Source organism: Chiloscyllium plagiosum, chromosome 28 (assembly GCF_004010195.1).
Source record: "Chiloscyllium plagiosum isolate BGI_BamShark_2017 chromosome 28, ASM401019v2, whole genome shotgun sequence".
Taxonomy (NCBI): Eukaryota; Metazoa; Chordata; class Chondrichthyes; order Orectolobiformes; family Hemiscylliidae; genus Chiloscyllium; species Chiloscyllium plagiosum.
In genome coordinates this window covers 25,325,169-25,348,720 of record NC_057737.1, presented here as the reverse complement: position 1 = coordinate 25,348,720, position 23,552 = coordinate 25,325,169, and the positions used below count along the sequence as shown (strand labels likewise).

General features: G+C 37.4%; 1 protein-coding gene across 4 annotated transcripts in view; it reads right to left on the bottom strand.

Moving 5' to 3' along the window:
• The window catches only part of usp32 (ubiquitin specific peptidase 32), a 200,992-nt gene that overhangs the window by 36,846 nt on the left and 140,594 nt on the right, over positions 1-23,552 (bottom strand). For 3 of the 4 annotated variants that reach the window (XM_043718522.1, XM_043718523.1, XM_043718525.1), the window contains 9 exons: positions 22,530-22,637; positions 20,762-20,877; positions 18,697-18,759; positions 16,468-16,551; positions 12,376-12,437; positions 11,077-11,179; positions 8,164-8,347; positions 6,772-6,947; positions 4,574-4,714 (listed from right to left, as the gene is read on the bottom strand). In XM_043718522.1, the coding sequence (XP_043574457.1) occupies positions 4,574-4,714; positions 6,772-6,947; positions 8,164-8,347; positions 11,077-11,179; positions 12,376-12,437; positions 16,468-16,551; positions 18,697-18,759; positions 20,762-20,877; positions 22,530-22,637 (1,037 nt within the window). The remainder of the gene's footprint in view (positions 1-4,573; positions 4,715-6,771; positions 6,948-8,163; positions 8,348-11,076; positions 11,180-12,375; positions 12,438-16,467; positions 16,552-18,696; positions 18,760-20,761; positions 20,878-22,529; positions 22,638-23,552) is intronic. The other variant, XM_043718524.1, reaches the window with a different exon arrangement.

Genomic DNA, 23,552 nt, shown 5'->3' with positions numbered 1-23,552 from the left:
ATTTTTGCAAAAATACGATTCAAACACTGATAAAAACTTGAAATTTCTGAGTAGTTTTAAACTCTGACAAGGGCCAATTATAAAATCATTAAGTAGGCGATTACCAATCATGAAATTACAACATTTCTAACATTAAACTAATCAGTATTCATTTAATGCTTATATATTTTCCAAACCTTTAGTTAATTGAATGAATAATAGTAAACATCATAATAAGTGCAATATGCTAATTTTATTAACTTCAGTAACCAAATAGAAACTAATTTGCTATCTATTTTTTCCCTCAGGGAAAACGCAAGTACAGGCTTTCAAAAGGAAAGGGGATTAGTATTCCCTGCCTGGCTAAATCATTAAACAGTATGAGGATTTTGCAGTTTCGGTACAACACTATACTACAGTTTGCTTTATGTGCACTTCAGGGTAGCTTAAATGTCTGAACATGTTTTTTCACAACTCAGTGGTCTTTACAGTTCATTGGTACATGACACTCCCAAATAACTTATGCATGGAAAATACAGAACAGTAACATGGTAGTTATGATATTTGACTACCTATCCATGTATGTTTAAATCCCTCTGTTGTAAAATGAGATTTAAACGTAATAAAATCTGCTAACTTGTTGTGAAGACACACTAATTTGTTCATGTCCTATGTGAGAATTAGTTTCACAAGAGTCATGAATTATTTACCTTTATTTATTTACAGGATGTAGATGCTGCTGATTGCTGGCGAGCATTTATTGCCCTGGAGAAGGTTGTGATTTGCTGCTTTCTTGAACTGTTGTATTATGATGCAGGCGCATCAGCAGGGCTGTAATGGAAGGATTTCCCGAATTTTGACCCAATGAAGGAATAGTCAAATAAAGGAAAAACTGGAGTGCTGGAGAAACACAGTAATTCTGACAAAGTGTCATTGGACTTGAAACATTAACCAATTTCTCTCCACAGATGCTGCCAGATCTGTTGTGTTTCTCCACACTGTTTTTGTTTCAGATTTCCAGGATCCACAGTTCTTTGTGCTTATAATAAGGAACTGTGATATTCGCCAAGAAATTCTGATTAGATACACTTAGAGGACATTTACTCTGGAAATTCCTGTCCAAGAGCCTCCTGTTTTCAGAAAGTCCAGGAATCCTTGTAACTAGTAGGGGAACAGCATCAACATGTGAACCACACTCAGCTTTGCGGCAGGAGGTGTTTCATATTCATATTTAATCCAAAAATTCTCATGACTATCTATGGCCTTAAGTGCTTTTATTGAATGTTTATCAGAGAAGATGTGCCAACAGACTTTTCATTTCTCAGGCATTTACTTTAGAATCAGCCCTATCTGATCCAACACAATTCCAGCCTGCACTGCTGCATTGATGATTTGATCATCGAAATATCTGGGCCACTGTTCACAGTCAGGATGGTGTGTGGCTTGGAGACAAATTTACAGGTCCAATGTATTTATTGCCATTGTCCAGCTAGATGGTAGAGATCATAGGTTTGGAATGTATTGTCTCAGGAGAGTTGGTGATTATTGCAGTGCAGTGCACACTGCTCCCATTGTGCATTGCTATGGAGGAAGTGAATGAAGGTGGTGTTCAATAATTGGCATATCAATCAAGTGAGTTGCTTTACCCTGCATGGTGTCAAGCTTGAAGTGTTATTGCTGCATTCATCCAGGCAAATCCATTACAAATTCATTCTGATTTCAGCATTGTGGATGGATTGGGGAGACAGGGAGCAAGTTACCACAGAATTCTCAGCTACCCATTATTTATATGAATGGTCCAATTCAGTTTCTGGTTAATGGTAATTTCAAGGGTGTTGGTAGTAGAGTATTTATAACATGAGGAAAGATCAATATGATCTTTCATAAAAACTACTCACATTCCAAAAGTAAATATAAAAAAACTCATTTGTTGTTACATTGATGTTAAATGATTACAATGATTAGATTCCCTACAGTGTGGAATCAGGCCCTTTGGCCCAACAAGCCTACACTGACCCTCCGAAGAGTAACCCATCCAGACCAATTTCCCTCTGACTAATGCACCTAACACTATGAACAATTTAGCAGGGCCAATTCACCTGACCTGCATCTCTTTGGACTGTGGGAGGAAACCAGAGCACCCAGAAAAAACCCACACAGACACTGGGAGAATGTGCAAAATCCACACAGACAATCGTCTGAAGCTGGAATCAAACCCGGGTTCTTGGCGCTGTGAGGCAGCAGTGCTAACCACTTGGCCACTGTGCCAATATTTCCATGCATCCCAAGAAACCATCAAAACAGTTTAATTCAAAACAATGCACGAACAAATATTTCTTTTAATTGTTCATAGTAAGTCTAAGCAAAGGAAGAAGCCAGACAGACCACTCAGCATTGACCTATGCACCAGAAAGAATAACAGCAAATATAGTTCAGGTCAAACCTGTATAATCCTCATTAACATCTGGAGTATTGTGCTTGAACTGGGAGATGTGTCACACAGACTCATCAAGCACAGTCCACATTCTAAAATGTGATTCTGAGTAGCAGAATGACCAGGGAAGCAGACAAAAAATAGGCAACTACGGGCCAGTCAGCTTAAATGTTTGTTATTGGGAAAATTTTGAAGTCTATTATAAAGAATGTAATAGTAGAGCATTTAGAAATGCATAATATGATCAAACAGAGTCAGCATAACTTCATGAAGGGGAAATCATGTCCAACAAGTTTACTGGAATTCTTTGAGGAGGTAACAAGCAGGATATATAAAAGAGAAGCTGTGGATGTAATATATTTGGATTTTCAGAAGGCATTCGGAAGATGGTACACATAGGGGCTACTTAAGACCCCATACTGTTGGAAATAGTGTGTTAGCTTGGATCGAGGATTGGCTAACTATCAAAAAATAGGGTGTCAAACTAAGGGTGCATTTTCAGAAAGGCAATCTGTTACTTAATAAGGAGAACTGTAACGCTGAACACTTTTTCTTTATTTCTTCATTTTTGTACCTTTGTATTCTATATCTTGGTTTATTTTTCTGGGTTAGAAGATGGCGCCACCGTACAACACTTTTATTACATTTCATAACAAAATGTGAGACACAATAAACAAGTCAAATCAAATCAAAAAAACTAGTAGTATGATGGGATCAGTGGTGGGCCACCATTATTTACAATGTGTATTTATGACTTGGATGAGGAAAGTGCATATACTATAGCCAAGTTTGTGAATGATGAAAATATGTGGAAAGCCAAGTGATGAGGATAACACAAAGAGTCTGCAAAAGGAGACGACAGAGTTTAAGGGGGCAAAAATTGGCAGATGGAATATAACGTGGAGAAATTTGAGGTTTTGCACTTTGGCAGAAAGACAGAGGAGTTGAATATTATTTAAATGGAGAAACACTGCAGAAAGCTCGTGGAAAAGAAGTCCAGTCTTCACATTGAGGATACCTTCTATCATGTTGTGTGGCATGACAAATATGTTAAATGGGACAGATTTCAGACAGATCTAAGACCTAGTCATCTATGAGACACTGACAGCCATCAACTGCAGCACAATCTGTAACCTCATAGCCTGGCATACAGATCTTATATGCCTAACCCATTTCAAGTTCTCGTCTACAGAAATCCCTGGGATATTGACTGGGGATTCATCAATGATATTATTGTTACATGTCAAGGCATGAGTGTTAGACTTCCTGTTGCTGTAGATGGTCACTGCCAGGCACTTGTGTGGTGTGAATGGTCACTTGTCAGCTCAAAGTTCGATATTGTCCAGGTCTTGCTGCATTTAGACGAGGAATTTTTAGTATCCAAGGAGTTATGAAGGGTGCTAAACATTGATAAATTATCAGCAAACACCTTCAGTTCTCATGATATTGGGACGGTCATTGATGAAGAAGCTGAAAGTGTTTGAGCCTAGGACACAACTGAGGCACTCCTGCAGAGATGTCCAGCTGCTGGCTTCTACAACAATGATCTTTTGTGCTTGGTATGACACTTGTTTAGAGTTCACCCCAATTTCTATTGACTCCAATTTTGCTAGGGCTCCTTGATGCCAGACTATCAAATGTGGCTTTGAATTAAAAGGATGTCACTTTCACCTCACTTCTGGAATTCAGCTTTTTTGTCCATGTTTAAAACAAGATTATAATAAGATTAGGAGCTGAGTGATCCTGGCAAAACCAATACTGAGCATTTGTCAGCGGATTATTGCCAAGCAAATGCAGATAGATAGAACTTTGGATGACACCTTCCACCATTTACCGATGATTGTGAGTAGACTGATGAGTGGTAATTGATCACATTGGACATGCTTTATGTGGTTGGACATACCTGAGCAAATTTTCTATATTGTTGATTAGATGCCAGAGTTGTAGCTTTAGAGGAACCGTTTAGCTAGGACTGCATCTATTTTTGGGAAAATCCCCAGTTGTTGTTACAGAGGACTTGCAGGATCTACAGGGCTGATCTTGCCCTTGTCACTTCCGTTGCCTTAGTCAATGCCAGGTGGTCAATCTGGTTTCATTCCTTTGAGACTAATGTAAAAATGTAATAAACTAAAAATAAATACAAGGATAAAGATAACTTACAGGCCGTGGCAAAGCCAGGTTTGCACCATACCAATGATACAGTGCCCTCCAGACGGGTTCTGGGACAATCTCATAGTCCTTGCCACAAACTAAAGTAGGATTCTGTTTCAGACGTCCACCTTCTAAAGTTAATGTAGGAACCTTTACAAGAAAAACAATGCTCTTTAGGGAAATATACAAATTCATGACAACTATAGACATTTTCCTAGATAACAATGATAGAATAAGATTAAAGAAAGGATCTGTGGCTCATCACAGGTGCTCATGCAAATTATCTTGAGCTAGCAGCTTAGTGACAGTATCAAATCTGTTGATAGCACCAAATTAAAACAGTATGACACAGTGAAAGATTATGAAAACCTTCAGGAAAATACTGCACTACCTCCAAAGATAAGGGATAGTCAGAGGCTAGAAAGCAAACCAAAAACTGGCATACTCTTTGAATTGGCTGAATGTAGTTATAGTACCCCAGTGTTCTCTGTTGGATCCTTTTTTTGTTTAATATTGATACAAGCAATCTGGGTGTAGGCACAATGGAAAAGGCATTGATATTTTCTGGTAGTTGAATGTGGTCTCAGTGACAGATAAATATAGGTATAAAACATTCAGCTCAGGGACATATTTGTATAGTTGCAAACTGGTTAGTTCAGCCTTTTATTGGCCGGAGAGAAAGAACTTATAAATAGCTAAGCAATGTAATTTGTGGCAGAGGCTTTGAGTCTTCCCAATATTTCACTGGTGAAAGGTTCTGCTTAACCAGTGCTAGCTATTGGCCACAACTGTTAGACTCAAAGGCAATGGAGGAAGGCAAGAGAGGTGGTTGTTAGATAAACTGGGTGTCATCAACATAATGTGGAATCAGATGCTTGTTTCAGATAGTATAAGCAAAGGAGAGCATTAAGATAAGAAATAAGAGATGGTGAATGATAAATTCTTAGAGTTTTCTTAAGATAGCAGTGAAGGTCCAGGAATGGAAGCCAGGGGTGATTTCCTGATTACAACTGAACGGATGAGAATGGAACTAATCATGGGCGGGAATGGAATTAAGCATGGGCAGAGTCAGAAAGTGTGGCACTGGAAAAGCACAGCATGTCTGGCAGCAGGAGAGTCGACGTTTCGGACATAAGCCCATCATCAGGAATGGGTTTAGGCAGGGCCATCTAACTGGATAAATGGTGTAGTCAACAGAGTCAATGCTACAGTGTACAATATGATAAAAATTCTCATAAAACTCTAGAATAAGATTAATTTAAATTGGTGAGCTAAAAATGCTCAAACAAAAAAAAATCACAGTCAAATAAGACTGCAGTTTCAAGTTTGCTGCTGTTTCAATTCCTCCAAGGGAAATAATTTTGGCAATTTTGTTTTCGATGAAAATTTTATTTTTGTAGCAAAAGGCAAAATATACAGTATATAAATGTCTTGGTGATGCATAGGTAAAATTGAGGTCATAGATGGTTTAAGAATGCATATTGGGAGTACATCTGAAAGTTAGTCTGCCTATCTAAAATGCAACATGGACCTTCTTCAACTACTAAGTCTTCAGGTAGATCACACTTAGTATCCCGTCAGCTTCTTTTATCATTATTCAATCACAGTTACAGCTTTTAAGGTGCTACAAGTGTGAATCTCAAGTTCTGTTGCTGTTACACATCACCAGACTCTGTGCTATCCAGAACATCAATGAAATATATCATGTTTTAAAATGATAATATACTACGTATTTACTGATAATTAATTCCAACTATCATCTTTCCTCTCATTCCACGAGGAAACCAATTTCCCTTGCAGCTTTCTCTGGTAAATGCAAATATTTAAATTGATTGGAAAGAACAGCTCGAGTCAAGCAAAATGCCAAATAAGAATCATGTTTGTTATTTACTATAAGAATTTATATGTACATTATGCCTTCACTTATTCAAGTGTCATATAAATAGGACATGTTAAGTTTTTCTTGCTAATATTCACAATTGGGCATGTCACGAGTTGTTAAAAATACGAGAACTCAGAACATCTTGCACAATTTCATCATATTTAGAAAGTCAATTCCCAAGAATCATGAATCTGTGCATTGTCTGAATACTTGGTCTGACAATCAACTTGTTTGGCATAAGTGACAAAAAAGTTAATATACAGAAACCTTAAAAGGACATCACAGTAAATTCAATGTTTTATTTTTGGAGAGACTGTATAAATACCTTTACAGACCCTTGCATTACAAGTGATTGGTTATCAATAGCTCCTGGTTTCTGTGGACCAAGTTGTGCCAAAATGTTCCCATTGGCACTGAGGAAACACTGACCATTATTGTCCAAACTGTTGTTCTGTCTAGCAAAACACACATCAGTACCAGCTGGACTAGACTGGTATAAACCTGAAATAAAAAAAAAACATCATTTTTACTTGCTTTCAAATAAAAAAAAAACTTTTACTTTGTACATTATAATATAATATAATATGAATGCAGCTTCTTGAAATTTGAAAGTGGTCACATTAACTCCTTGATGAACAGTAAAGCCATCTCATGTTGCCTGTCGGAGGTCTGCATTTGTAAAAGATTGATCAATTGCTCAGCATTTTATTCTGCCCAATGAAGGTCGCTTTAAATGTTTTCGCACTTAATTTTTTTTTAAGTGTTGTGAATGTGAGAATGTTGACATAGAAAACTTTCTAATGAGAGTGGATTCAACGATAAATAAATTAAATCAAAGGTAAAAGGTATGACAACAATCCAAAAAAAGCTTCAGATATATCCTTTCACCTAAGCAAGGCATTATGGCAAGCAAACATACATTCTGTACTTGAACGGAAACAGAGAACAAATTATATTTTCATCCAGACTATGCTGCACTCTGGATTTGTAATGAAGCTAATGAATGTGATTGATTCATATATTCCTACATCCACAAATGACCATATTATTTGCTTCCCAGTGCTGGGGTCACTACATGCATTTTATTTCTTGGGACGTTTGCGACTATACTGGTAGGCTGAGCTGAGAAGAGATGAATAAGAACACCAGTGATTATAACGTACTGAAACATTAAATGTTAACATACTCATTTGTATGTAGTTTCAAACACCTTTACTTTTTCAAAATGTTATGGTTAATTTAAGTATGCCGCATCTGAAATTATTTTGCAACAATATCGCTTCCTTTTTTAATGCAAAAGAAAGTGCCCATTTTATTACTGTTAAATGGTCCTTAAATCTTCAGCTAGACCAGCCTAAGTTATCATAACTCAATGAATTCAAACTAATTGATCAGCACCAACAGTTTTTCAGTATTATGCAAATACATAGATTCCTGAGGGCAAAGTGCTATTTTAAACGTAATTATCATTTACTTGATAACAGGAATCTGACCAGAAGTGTTGAGAAATGCCAAGAATAAATATATAATTTGGATCAGACACTAATAGAGTTGCTCTTTTGACAGTTTTCAGTACAATCAATTTATTTAATAAACTTTGTATCCCAAATTAATTTTTGATTTTTAAAAAAAATCCAGTTCCAGTTATGCAGTAAGTTGAAATATCAGGCTTCAAAAGAACTGTATTGCACAAACTGAAAAGCAAAAACATTTTTACCAGTGCCAGTGCTCTCAGATGCTTCAGATGCAATTGATATATTATCAAAACATTTTTCATCTGCAGAACTGAAGGAATTCTGCACTTCAGGCTTATCTTCACCTTGATCCGCAGCATTCAATGGGGTCTGATTTTTCATTAAATTCGTTATTGAAGAGGGCTCAATTATGACTGGCTTTGCTTCCTGCGATAAAAGCAAAACAAAAGCTTGAGAACTGAAAGGTAACATTCATGGCCATAGCCACTTCCATCAACAAAAATGGTGAATATGCATTGAAACTAGCCGAAGATCCTTACTAATAATTTGAGATTTAAATTAAAACTGTTCTTGACAGATATCATGAATTCTAACCTCCTAGAGGGGATTTTGGGCTCATTATCAAGTTTTGGTCCTACTGACGTACAAGGATGAATTTTGGTCTTGTAGTTTGAATTTTATTTTTAGTTGATTACTTTGATATAATCAAATTCAAATTATATTGTAAACATCTGCAGGACTAATTGACTTTTTTTACATACATTTTGGAATTTTTGCAAACTATCACTCTTTTTTCAAATTGCCTCACTGTCTATAGTTTGAAAAGAACAGTAGACTATAACTGTGGTAGAATCAAGTAATGCACAGCATTTGTAAATATCAAGCTAAATCTAAAACTCAGAGGGATACCAGACATAAGTACATTAGTGTAGCCAACTCTCTTGTGATTCAACAAAAAACATAAATGGAGATCATAATGGGTCAGGCAGCATCCATGGTTCAACTGCCTATGTCCTTAACAGCATCAGAAATAATCTTATTTTTGCTATTTGGTAAAGGGGAGTGAGAGAGGGCAAAACTTTGTCTAAAATAGCTCAACTATTAAGGATACAACTCTAAAATCCAAATTCCTATCTTCATTGTACCAAATTATTCATTAATACACCTGACAGTATTTTGTACATCTTAATTTTGAAGTTGAAAACCGGTTTTTGGAAAGCTCAAAGCTGAGTGTTACAAACATGACTTGGCTGCTTTGATCACTATTTTTCAACACTGAAGCTACAAAGACAAACTCCATAATGATAAACAATGTTTCACCAGAGACTCTGTCAAAAGATCATAAAGACAAAAAAAAATTGAATAGGCTAAGTATTATACCAGAAGTTCTTTCCTGCATACTTATGAATAATTCTCTCTCTCTCTCTCTCGTATTGTTTTTAATATAGCTTGTGCATCATGATCTACAGCTTGATATTGATCATCTTTTGAAGGGAAGAAGAGTCCATGCTTCAAGTAGTCTCTGACACAAAACATAGCGGTAAAATGCTAATTATTCTTCTCATGACATGCACAATGTGAATGACATTGTGCGAGTGTTGCAAGTTTTAGTTGATAGGTTATGTAGATCTACTAACAGAAGCTTGTCGTTTAGCTGCAAACATGAATCAATGTGAAGGAAGAACCCGAATTGTCAAATATATCAAAACACTTAAAAATAATACACTTTTTTGATACTCTAAAATGTTTCAGTGTGGAATAAAATATACAAAAATATACATTCATTATATTCTAATTACCTAATAGCTTTCCTTCATTTGATGTTGGTGCATTATTATCTGCAATCCTAGAATAAGTCTTTGCAGGTGCATTTTATATTCCTGATGTTTATCAGTGAATAACAATTTAAGGAACTCAGTGTAGGAGCAAATTACTGCCAAAAGCTGGAACCTGTACCGAAAACAACAAATAGTGGAGATCACAGCGGGTCAGACAGCACCCATGGAGAAAGAGCAAGCTATTGTTGAATCAAGATGACTGTTCAGAGCTTTGAGGAAGAATCATCTCGACTCAAAACTTTAGCTTGTTCTCTTTCCATGGGTGCTTTCTGATCCACTGTGATCTCCAGCATTTGTTGTTTTCATTTAAGGAACTCTCCCTTTGTATTAAGGCATAATGCAGTTTTGTTTAGGTGTTTAAGAAACCAATTTCAAAAGGCAGAAAGTTTGGAGACAGAAGACAGCAAAGTACTTAATCACAGCTTCAAAATTTTCATCTTAACAGGATATTGATTTTTTGAGAAATAAACTGAAAATTGGAATACATAATACAATGTGCTTATTTACAGCAGCCTATTATATTGTCTATATCATTTCTCATTATGTGACAAGAGCAGTACAGAGAATAGTTCAATCTGAATTTCATGTCTACAACTTGCTGGTTGAATATTAACTTCTGAACTCAAATTAATTAAGTATAATAATTGAAGGATGGCAATGTTTGAAAGATATTAAGGCTTCTTATCTCTTATGAATCTCTTAAGTAGTTGATATCTTAGTCAGTTTGTTACAGTATTCCTAGTTGAGTTATTTTATGCAAGTTGCAGTGAATATATACAAAAAAGTTATGAACAGACTACATACAATAAGCGGAGAAAAGCTGTTTTTTTGTGTAAACGTTTGACTTACAGCTTACAAGTATTTAACATATTTAAACAAAAGAGTGATCTGTGGCAAGGTTGGGAGTTTAATGAAACATTCATCCCAAAAATGGTTTGGTTCAGTGAAAACTTGCATCCCCTCCTTATTCCCAAGCTAATTATTAACTTGCTTCAAGTAATTTATATTTACCTAATTGGCATAATGTTCGATTAATGATGTTAGATTAGCATAGGGTATGAGATCAGTTGTGATGTTTATTTACAGGTCTGACTTTTAAAGAACAATGCCTCAAATGCTGTTGTTGAAAGCAGGTAAACAGAATTCCTTACATCAATAAAAGCTAAATACACTGTTTTTAATCTTTTGCACTCAAATGAAATGACCAGCTTGCTTGCTTTATTCGAAAAATAATTTTACACCTAACAAAGCACAACATTATATGTAATGTTTTCTAGTTTGACTTTTAAAAAGATAAACAGTGTTGTAATTACTCACATATTTAACATACTCCTTCCACTGATGCCACCATTGTACTGAAATCAGAAACCAGTTATGTTCAGGTTGTAGACCATGTCTACTTTCTCTTTCCAACCATCCACTAGATACAAGATACATACAAAATTAGTGATTGTACAATTAAAAGCAGGGATTCCCAAAATTTATTAGCACAAAGTTACATAGCATGCTATCTAAGGCCTCCACCATGATATTATACAAGGTGTATAAGACATTAGCAAATAATGTCACACAACACTCAGACAACGAATATTAATTGATGTGCTAACTTCAACAACAAAATGTTGTAGATAGCAAATATAGATCAGCCTGGATACACATAACTAATGGTAGCTTTTGGGGACAAGTCCTGTACCACAAATGTCCTAATTAATCATCAGAACAGTCAAGATGTGCAATTAAATGGTAGCCATGATGTGGAGGTGCCAGTGTTGGACTGGGATGGAGAAAGTCAGAAGTCACCTGAGGAAGGAGTAGTGCCCTGAAAGTATGTGATTTCAAATAAACCTGTTGGGCTACAACTTGGTATTGTATGACCTCTGATTTTGCAATTAAATGCAAAGAGATTGGACCATATGATGACTGACAACATTTAGCTGAGATAAACATAGCATTGTGCATTTTTATTGGTCCCACAGATAATGTACAGGGGGCAATTAATACAAAAGGTTGACAATGGGAAAAAAAAGGTGATACTCTGTAAATATTACTTGGGTTTATGATCAATCATAAAATGAAATGAAACTGGATTGCATTAATAAAAACATATGAACCAAAGAACAATATTCTGTCATGATACAAATCACTAGGTAGGCTGCACCTGGAGTACTGGATTCAATTTTGGATATTTTGCATGACATTTTAGAGTGATCTTGGAAAAGATGCAGGGGAGCACAATGGAAACATTTAGCAGCTGAAGGAACCATTGATACTCAGGTAAGCTCAAGAACTTGGATATATTTACTTTCGAATATCTCATATTTGGAGGTGATACACTTAGGTCTTTAAAATAATGAAAGATTGGATAATGTGTATTTTTGCTATTATTTCTATTTAATCTGTCAATTTCTAGAGGGGGGAAATAGTAGTCATGAAGATTCATATCTCAATTTTTGTTCATGAAAAATAACTTGCATCAAATGCAGAATTCCAATTAAATATGAGGCTTACTTAATTTGCCAAATAATTTAAACACTATTTCAGGCATAGCATTCCATTCATAAAAGACTAGAAGCAGCAAAATAATTATAGTTTTATGGTCATTTGCAAGTTATGCACCTGATAATTTGCCCTTCTTCTTCTGGTGTAGCTGGTCTTAAACCAAGAACTATGTGGCATATCTGCAGAAAGAAAGATGATAATTACCACTGTGACACATACCCTCCTACTTTTCAGTAAGAGATATTGTCCTTTCCTTTGAAGAATCACTTTAAATAATCACTTAAACTAAACTTTTGCAGCATAGACAAATCCCACAAGCCAAATTGCTGAATAGCTTTACAACTACTGAATTGCTGCCATGTAACATTTGACTTTATAACCCAATTTTTTAATATAAATACTTGCGCCGTTTTAGTTTAGTATTTGCATAGATGCTTGAAAAAAGTTCTCTCATACTAATTTCTTGTCTCCATGTTCTTGAACAAATTAACTTCTATTCCTGAACTGAATGATAATTTGATCCATTCACCCAAATACATTCCACAACACCATATCGGTCAATTTGGCAAAGCAGACATTTTAAAACAGTGATTCTGAACCTCCATAAAAACATCAGGAATATCATAAATTATATCAGTTTTCCTTAAGAGAAAATGGCTTCAAGCTAATCTTTCACATTTATCTCCAAGTTGGTCAAACACATATGCAAAAGCATGATGCAGGTGTACATTTGGATCTCACAATCTCTGCACTGCAGGCCTCATCAGGGTGAAGTTTCAGTAGTGTGCTTTTATCGGTGCAAATTTTATGCATCCTAAAAATCCAGATTTTTCTTGAAAAGCAAATCACTGGTCAAACATTGTAAGAAAATTTTAGAAGGAACAGTAAGCAGTGACTCAATTTAGTAAAATGTTACTCTGGCTAATCTGAATACCGAGCACCTAGTTAGCAAATCTCACAAAAAAAAATTCTGACGAGCCGGGGTGAGGTTTTAACGATGTACACTAAAGCAGAAATGGTCCTTCACATAATGCAGGTCACTGACTTCATTAACTCATTGACTGAATAAACATCTGTCACTTGGAAAAATATTGCAATTTCTTTTCCATCAAAATTTGAAATTCAAGCAACAAGATACAAGTAGTTCTTCTATACCATGATGGTTGCATTCTTGTGCAACTCCACACTACAGAAACAGTGCTTAAAGAAGTGGCGATGTAATTGTGCTACAACCAACACACCTTGTAAAAGTTTGTGCTTTAGAAATAATATCCCCAATTTGTCAATCACGTTAATGAAACACATGTTATAGCAGAACGACCTGTATTTTGCATTTTTATAATTTGTTGATGGGATGTGTGCACTGCTGGCTCACCCAGCATTTATTGTTATCCCCAAACAGAAAGTGGTGGTGATGTGCCCTCTTGAACCACTGCAGGCTACAGTGTGTAGGTAAAATCACAGTAATGCGAAGAATGGAATTCCAAACCTTTGATCCAGAGACAGTGAAGGAACAATGGTACAGTCCCAAGCTTATATGGTGTGTGGTTTGGAAAGGAATCTGCAAGTGGTGGTGGAGCTCCCATGCATCTGTTGCCTTTGTGCGCCAGTGGTGAAAGGAATGAATTTTGAAGATAGTGAATGAGGTACAAGTCAAGTTGGCTGTTGTTCATGTTAGTGTCAAGCTTGAACATTGTTGATCTGCATCCACCCAGCCAAATGGAGCATGCTATCATATCTCTGTCTTGTGCCATGTAGACGGTGAGAAGTCAGATAATCATAGAATCGCAGAATCCCTAAAGTGTGGAAGCATGCTTTTCAGCCCATCGAGTTCACACCAACTCTCTGAAGAGCATTCCACCCAGACCCACCCCCCCACCCTATACCTGCAACCTTACATTTCCATGGCTGATTCACTTAGCCTGCATATTCCTGGACATTATGGGTAATTTAGTATGGCCAATCCATCTAATCTGCACATCTCTGGACTGTGGGTGGAAACCAGTGCACTTAGAGGAAACCACACAAATACAAAGAAAATGTGTAAACTCAGACAGTCACCCGAGGCCGGAATGAACCCAAGTCCCTGGCGCTGTAAGGCAACAGGTGATGAAGGAGCGTCGCTCCGAAAGCGAGTGTGCTTCCAATTAAACCTGTTGGACTATAACCTGGTGTTGTGTGATTTTTAACTTTGTACACCCCAGTCCAACACCGGCATCTCCAAATCATGCACATGAACACAGGCTACTTCAATATTGGAGGAATGGTTAAATAATGCACACTGTGGAATTGTCAGCCCACATTTGACTGTATGCTGGAGGAAAGGTCCTTATTGATAAAGTTATAAATGGTCGGACCTAGGTCATTTCCTGAGAACACCTGCACAGATATTCTGGAGTGGAGATGACTGACTTCCAACAACCCCAATCATCTCCCTGTGGGAAGAGTCTTCCTGCTAATTGCCAGAATCCAGGTTTGCCAAAGATCCTTAATGCCATATTCAGTCAAACATGGCTTTGATGTCTCGATCTTCTTCCCTCTGGAGTTTAGCACTTTTGCCCATGTTTGAACTAATGCTGTAATGAGTCAGAAGTTGAGCAGCCCTGGCAGAACTCAAACAGTGTCACTGGACAGGTTATTGCTGAACAACTGCTGCTTGACAGCAATGATAGGACCTTTCCATCACTTTGATGGATGTCAATTAAATGGTTTGGATTTGTTCAGCTTTTTGTGTAGAATCTACTTAGACAATTTTCCAAATTGTAGGGCAGATGCCATTGTTGTTGCAAATCTGGAGTACGTCTCCAATTCTATTACAGGAATATTGGCAGGGCTCATAATCTTTGCAGTAACCAGTGCCCTCAGCATTTCTTCAATATCATATTGAAGAACAAAATTGACTGTATATTGGCATTTGCGATCTTCAGAGGTGGTCATCCAGTCAAGGTGGATCATCCACTTGACAATTGTGCTTGAGATTGTTGAAAATGTTTCCATTTACCTTTAGTACGGATGTACTGGTTCCCCACATATTGAGGATGGGGATATTTGAAGAACCTCCAGTGAGTTGTTTAATTGTGCACCACCATTATCCACAAAATGTGGCAGGACTGCAGAGCTTAGATCTGATCAGTTAGTGATGCAATCCCAGAACCACGTCTATCACTTGCTGCTTGTCTTGTTTGACACACAGGTTGTGTTGTAGTATTACTAGCTTGACACCCCATTTTAGGTATGCTTGGGTGTTACTCCTGGCACTCCCTCCTGCACTCTTCACTGAACCTGGGTTATTTCACTAATGATGTGATGGTAGAGTATCTGGCCAGGACATTTCAAATATTAGTTAAAACAATTCTGCTAGTGATGATGCACAGTGCCTCACAGATGCTCAGTTTTCAGTTGCAAGCTCTGTTCAAAGCCTATCCTATTTAGTGTCATCTATCAAGACGGTAATTCATCTCTGTAAGGACAACATGATGGTCACTTCTACCTATACTATGATGGACAGATGCAACTGCTGCAGAAAGATCATGGTCAAGTACATTTTTTACCCTCTCTATGTTTATACCACCAGCTAGTACATTCTAGTCGAGCGACTATATCCTTATGACTGAAGCTGCTTTGTGGATAGCGGTGCTGCCAAAGCACTCTTGATGTCAGGACTCTGAAATTCCCTAACCAGAGTACATTCTCTCTTCTTGAAGATACTGTCTTATCAGAGGTTGGAATGGTGGGAACAACATTACACGCACTTCAGTGTAGACTGTCCTCCAGTGTCTCAACTGCAGCAATCTTCACACACAATCCTACTCTCCACTACTAAATGGCAGCTCCCATCCTCACCTAAGCATTGACATGTTCTACGAAGAGTCTGCGGATAGCAAATACAAATAGAAACTGTGTAAACTTCCTACTCCAGCATGATGACACCAGGTTAAATGTCTCACCCCACAATATCAGGTTGACCATGTTGCTTTGCTGCAATAAGCAATAAAGTTAGGAATTCAGTGGTCTGAAAGGAGAGGAAGAGAGAACAGTGTGGAAGCAGAATTTAATACTTCATAACTGAGCCTAACCATGTATTTACTTCAATGCCACAATGTACCCAATACCTAAGACCATAAGGACAAATGGAATAAATAACTCAAAAAAACCTAAAAGAAAAATAAAACAATGAGATTATTTAACAGTAAACATATAGGTACTAACCTGAAATAAGAGATTAAGAAATTCACTGGCCAGAGCACTTTGTACACTCCATATCTGATAATCTTCTAGTGTTAAATGTCCCATCTGTCAGTGAGCAAGAAAAACAAAATCTCAGTTGCCACAGAATGCAAAATTAGATACCAAAAACACAGCTGAGCAGGCAACATATATATGCTCAGTTTTTAAAGAGTAAATCAGAACAAGTAATTTGTGCCATCAAATTTGTATGAATGTATTTCTTCGCATTATCTTTTCAAACCAGTTGCAAACAGACATCCTTCAAATTACTTCAGATTTCTAATTCAATAATCATAAACTTATACTTCTCAGCAGCATATCACTGAGAAATAAAACAATGACTTACAAGTACCTGTGAATCCTTCTCAATGTTCAAAACCTGCAATATATGTATTTTCAACCTGTTTAGGTAATGAACAGTTTGACTTCATAACTATAAACCTCTTGCCTGCAAGATTCCCAGGAAAATAAAATAAATTCAGATAACTGCACTTTTCAAGATGGAAAAACAGACTGCTATCGAAGAGAGGTGAATTGAACTCTGTTTGTGGTCAGAAGGCAAGAAAATTGAGTCTTTTTTTGGTTTTAAAACAGGTTGAGGTGTACTTTTCCTTCCCAGTTTCAACTCAATTTTGAAGTGACCCGCAACAAACTCAAAGTTGGTTGAAGACAGGGTTTTACAGAATTTCATCAAAGTTGAAAATGCCACAGCAGGATGATGTTTGTAGATGAAAAATTAGTCTGGTTTGCAAGCAAACATAAATCCCCAGAGAAGGTAGGTTTCAAGGAAGCTTTTTTGGACTTGAGGTAGGCTTGGCTATTGGCCTGCAGTTTTGTTGTTCAATTACAACTGATTAAATTCTCAGCAGACTCAATTTTAACTAAACAGTGAAGCAAGGATGGCCCAGAAATTACAATTAAACTTGTCAGAGATTAAAGGAATTTTTATCATGTAATAAGGTCCTTGGATGAATCAGCTAAGAGAGGGCGGCACGGTAGCTCAGTGGTTAGCAATGCTGCCTCACAGCACTAGGGTCCCAGGTTCGATTCCAGCCTTGGGCTGTCTGTGTGGAATTTGCACATTTTCCCCGTGTCTGTGTGGGTTTCCTCTGGGTGCTCTGGTTTCCTCCCACAGTCCAAAGATGTGCAGGTCAGGTGAATTGGCCATGCTAAATTGCCCATAGTGTTAGGTGTATTAGTCAGAGGGGGGTGGGTTGCTCTTCGGTGGGTCGGTGTGGACTTGTTTTGCCGAAGGACCTGTTTCCACACTGCAGGAAATCTAATCTTAACGATGTAAGTTGCTATGCCCCTTGTCAAAAACCATTTGTCATTGTACGAGATAGATGGTGGGAGACCATTAGTGCACTTGCAGACCTGGGTTTTGATATCCCTCTCAGTTACCACCCTGTGCTGGGGTGACATACTGTCTAACATTATTTTGTGTTTAATTACTGCAACGTCCATACAATGCAAGGGTGGGGGATTTTAGATAGATGGTATCTAATCTTGGTGATTGCTGTTGAAACTATCCAGAAACATAGCAAACATGGCATCATTTAATTGGCAGAGAAAATGTTTTAGTTCAGAAAAGTCTTTTTCAAAATTAAATGATTGCGTAGAGTTTTTAAAACAATTTATGATCCCTTTCAGATCTCCTGAACCCAACACAAGACCTTCCTCTTTTTGTATTACTATCTATGCTGATTAGCAATAGATTGAAGTGCACTAAACAAAACAGATTTATTTAACTAGGACATCAGTTGAAATATCTAGGAAATCATTTGGAAAGCTAAGTGTTTGATCCAGCTGATACCATATCACTTATTCTGAAAACCAACAGTTTAGCTAGAATGTCTGTGAAACAAAATCACACCACAGCATTGTTGTCAAGTTGCAGCAGCTGGGCCCATCAAATTTGCAACAAGCCAATGTATGATTACTTGTTTTTGCTTTGACTATAAAGTATATACATTTCCTTAGTCAATTAATTGAAGAATCAAAGTGTCATCACTTATACAAATGTCTTGAATTTGTTCAAAATCCACTTCCCAGGTTATGCAGGTTTAGTATCTCAGTTTAAAAGAGCTAAATCCAAACTTCTATTTCATAATTCAAACAGCTATAGTTAAATATAGTTAGTTTTAAATTCCAAATGCAATCAACAAGTCCAAAATACATAGCAATTTAAATGCACAGCACAGAAAGTCTTACTTTAGTGGTATCATGCTTCTTCAAAATATGATTGACAATATCAGCTATCCCCATTTGCAGTTCCTAAGGAAAAGGTGAAACAATGTCAAGTCAGCTGAGCTAGATGTCTTCAAGTGGACACAAAATTTTAAAATGGACACCAAGGATGCTCTGGATATTCTGCGCACAAATACATAGAAGTGCTGATGGAAAAGCAAAGAAAACAATTGAAAATGATGAAAAGCTTTGAGTATTTTTATATTTAATCTTTCTGTTGTTTTCTTTGGAAATGCTCTTTTCTTCCTTCTCTATTTTTCTGCCAGGGTTCATACAATGCCACATACATCAGGCATTACTGGGGAGTTAAAAGATAGGTTGCCCAAAAGTAATGCCAGTTTCTATACATATCTGACTACACATTCAATGTATCTAAATTGTCACACAGCTTGACTGACATCTACAGTCTGCATGCATGCATTGAGGTGGGGTTTAAGGGAAGTATTGGTGATAACTGTGTTGTGACAGTGAGTTTTGAGAAGATTTATAGCTCAGGTTGAAGTTCTGGATGTAAGTTTACTTGCTGAGCTAGAAGCTTCGTTTTCAGACGTTTCGTCACCATTCTAGGTAACATCATCAGCGAGTCTCTGGATGAAGCATTGGTGGTATGGCCCGCTTTTTATTTGTGTTTCAGTTTCCTTGGATTGGTGATGTCATTTCCTGTTCTTTTTCTCAGGGAGTGGGAAATGGGATCCAAGTCAATGGGTTTTTTAAAGATGGAGTTCCGGTTGGAATGTCATTCTTCTAAGAATTATCACACATGTCTCTATTTGGTATGTCCTAGGATGGATGTGTTCTCCCAGTCGAAGTGGTGTCCTTCCTCATCTGTAAGGATATTAGTGAGAGTGGGTCATGTCTTTTTGTGGCTAATTGATGTTCATGTATCCTGGTGGCTAGTTTGTCCAATGTAGTGTTTGTTACAGTTCTTGCAGGGTCTTTTGTAAATGACATTAGTTTTGCTTGTTGTCTGAATAGGGTCTTTCAAGTTCATTAGCTGCTGTTTTAGTGGGTTTGTGGACTACCATGATGCCAAGAGGTCAGAGTGTCTGGCATTTCAGAGATGTCTTTGATGTAGGGGAGAGTGGCTAGGCTTTCTGGACATGATTTGTCTGTTTATTTGGGTTTGTTGCTAAGAAATCGAAAGACTGTGCTCATTGGCTACCGGTTCTTTTTGAATGCGCAGTATAGGTGATTTTGCTCTGTATTTTATAGTTCCTCTGTGCTGCAGTGTGTGGCGGCTCATTGAAATAATGTTCTAATGTAGCTTCGTTTGTGGATCTTGGCATGATTGCTTCTGTAATTCAGTATTTGGTCTTTATGTGTTGTTTTCTTGTAGACACTAGTTTGAAGGTCCCCATTGGCTGTTTGCTCTACTGCGAAGTGTTATATTGTGTTGTGAGAATAGCGTGGAGCTCGATTGAGGTTATTCTCCAATGCATCCACACACATGGAACTTGCCCAGAGGTAGTCTGTAAAGTGTACTGGCTGTCTACTGCGTAGCACTCTACTAGTTTTGTTATAAGTAATGTAGATTTGGGACAGCCATTTGAAGCTGCCTGACAAGCTTCAGTCTCCTCCATAAAGTTCATTTCCTCCCTCTCTAGGCCAGCTATCTTGAGTTGAACCAGAATGTTTGTGGCTTTGATATCATACTAATCCAAAGACAAACATCTGATCTCACATTTCATGCCATCGAAAGATAAACATCTGATCTCACATTCATGCCATGACCAAGACTGTCTGTTTCCACCTCCACGACTGTTCTCAAATCTATCCTTGCTTTGGTTTATCTGCTGTTGAAATTCTCATCAATACTCTTAAAAAACAGCGCAGCACAGGAATGGGCCCTTCATCCTACCAAGCCAGTGTTGACACACGGTAAACTGTGTATCTAAACTAAAACCCCCCTCACTCTTTCCCCCGACCCCAAACCTAAATATTCAATGTAATGTTCTAAATTCTAGTAATTTAGAATTCACTTCATAAGAATTCAAATTTTATTTACTTAAGAATTGATGCCATTACTTACAGGGATACTATCAGTGCGGTTATCTTTCCAGACTTCCAAAAGTGCAACTACCATTTCTTCTAACTCAGCACGAGACAAAGCTCCATCTTGATCAGTGTCAAATACCTTGAAACAAACTATTGAAACAAAAAACTTTTGATTTTTAAAATAAAAAACATATATACATACATATAAAGTCAACCTTTCAAATGATAAGCTTTGATACCGACCAATACTCGTGGAAATAATCCAAGTCAACAGCAAATAGGAGAAAAAGTTTGGTTTTGACAATTGTCAGTGTACCCTTCATCAGGATAGAAGCTCAAACTGTCAGTCATACAGCTGTACAACATGGAAACAGACTCTTTGGTCTAACTCATCCATGTCAACCAAACATCCTAAAATAATCTAGTCCTACTGCCAGTGTTTGGCCTATATTCCTCTAAACCCCTCCTATTCATAGATCCATTCAGATGCCTTTTAAATACTAAAATTGTACCAGCTTCCACCACTTCTTCTGGCAGCTTGTTGCACACGCACTACCCTCTGCATGAAAAAGTTGCCACTCGGGTCTATTTTATATCTTTCCTCTTCACCTTAACCCTACACCCTCTAATTTTGGACTCACTCACCCTGGGGAACAGACCTTGGCTATTCACCTTATCCATGCCCCTCATTATTTTATAAACCTCTATCAAGTCACCCCCTCAGCCTCCGATGCTCCAATGAAAATAGCCCCAGCCTATTCAGCCGTTACCTATAACTCAAACCCTCCAAACCCGGAATCATCCTTGTAAATCTTTTCTGAACCCTTTCACCCTTTCAAATTTCACAACATCCTTCCAATAGTTGGAAGATTAAAATTGAAAGCAGTATTCCAAAAGTGGCCTAACCAATGTCCTGTACAGCTGCAACATGACCTCCCAACTCTTATATTCAATCCACTGACCAATAAAGACAAGCGTTCCAAATGCCTTCTTCACTATCCTGTCTACCTCTGACTCCACTTTCAAGGAATTTTGAACGTGCACTCCAAGGTCTCTGTTTGGCAACACTCTCCAGTGCTTTAGCATTAAGTTTTCCCTTGAGAGAAATTACTAATCTGTTCTGTTAATTCCATCCTTTTCAGTTTTATTCCAAAGATCATTGCTGCATTATAGTAAATAATTATTTGCCTTGCAATACCTTAATTTCAGCCTTACTCTGACATAGTCTAAGCTAAAGAGATACTATGCAACACCTTCTTTTAGTCCTCTGTCTTAGCTAAGCAGTATATGTTTTAGATCTATTATTCTTGTTGCAGACCATAAAACCATCACTGTAACCACAATAGATGAATAATTTTTATACATATCTCCAATATATCTGGTTAAGGACCAAAAAGTGCAGCAAGTAGACATTTACTTTCCATCTCTGGAACCTGGCTCAAATCCAAAGATTGAAGGAACAAAAATAAACTGTCTTTTGGCTATATGTTACTGAAAAAAAACCCCAAGATTGTCTCAGTCCAACTTCTACAATCCATAGTTTAAATAATATGGCTGAAATTAAATCTAATAAGAAAAGAATATGATGCCAAAGTGATCACTCATCTAAACTATTAACAGTTTTCAAATTCATCTTTAAAAGTCATTTTTCAAGTTTCAACAAGTTAAAATAGATTAACTCAAAAAAACCTTCATTTTCACATATTATGTTCTGCATGTTTCCAAAAATAGTGGTCACTGTTACAAAACAAATGAGATATCGTTTGATCCATGGCACAATTGCCAAATCTGCCAGAACTTACATTTCTGCCGTTCAGCAAGAGGTCCTCTACAGCAAGCAGAAAGTCCACAAGAAATTTCTTTGAAATCTATGTGATTGTCACGATTTTCATCAAAAGCACTGAATAGACCTGGAAGGGATACCCATATAAATTGACAATACAGTATGAGAATATTGAATACAATAATATCTTGTATATATTAGTTCCTGTACAGTAAGATGTACATATGAGTTATACCATTAGGGACGTATAATTTATATGCTTGTATCTTCTGACTTCCCATAGTATACTCAAAGAATTCCACAATGCCCATGTATTAATTGTGTTAATATTCAAGATTCTGCAAGTGGCATTGTAATTTTTCAGTTATGTGACTTATTACAAAGGAACAGCAAACATCTTCAGAAATTGCAATTCCTGCACTGAACAACTATTCAAATAAAATTGCAAGAATCCGAAAAGCAAACCAAGTGCATAGCTTGGCATCCATCATTAAGGATGAGGTTTCTAAATTCTTGGAAGAGCAGAGTCTGATTAGAACAAGTCAACATGGATTTAGTAAAGGGAGGTCATGCCTGACAAACCTGTTGGAATTTTTTGAAGAGGTAACAAGTAGGTTAGACCAGGGAAACCCAGTGGATGTGGTCTATCTAGACTTTCAAAAGGCCTTTGATAAGGTGCCACACGGGAGGCTGCTGAGCAAGGTGAGGGCCCATGGTGTTCGAGGTGAGCTGCTGGGATGGATTGAGGATTGGCTGTCAAACAGAAGGCAGAGAGTTGGGATAAAAGGTTCTTTTTCAGAATGGCAGCCGGTGACGAGCGGTGTCCCGCAGGGTTCGGTACTGGGGCCACAGCTGTTCGCATTATATATTAATGATTTGGATAAGGGAACCGGGGGCATTCTAGCGAAGTTTGCCGATGATACGAAGTTAGGTGGACAGGCAGGTAGTACTGAGGAAGGGGGGAGGCTACAGAAGGATCTAGACAGGTTGGGAGAGTGGTCCAGAAAATGGCTGATGGAATTTAACGTGAGCAAATGCGAGG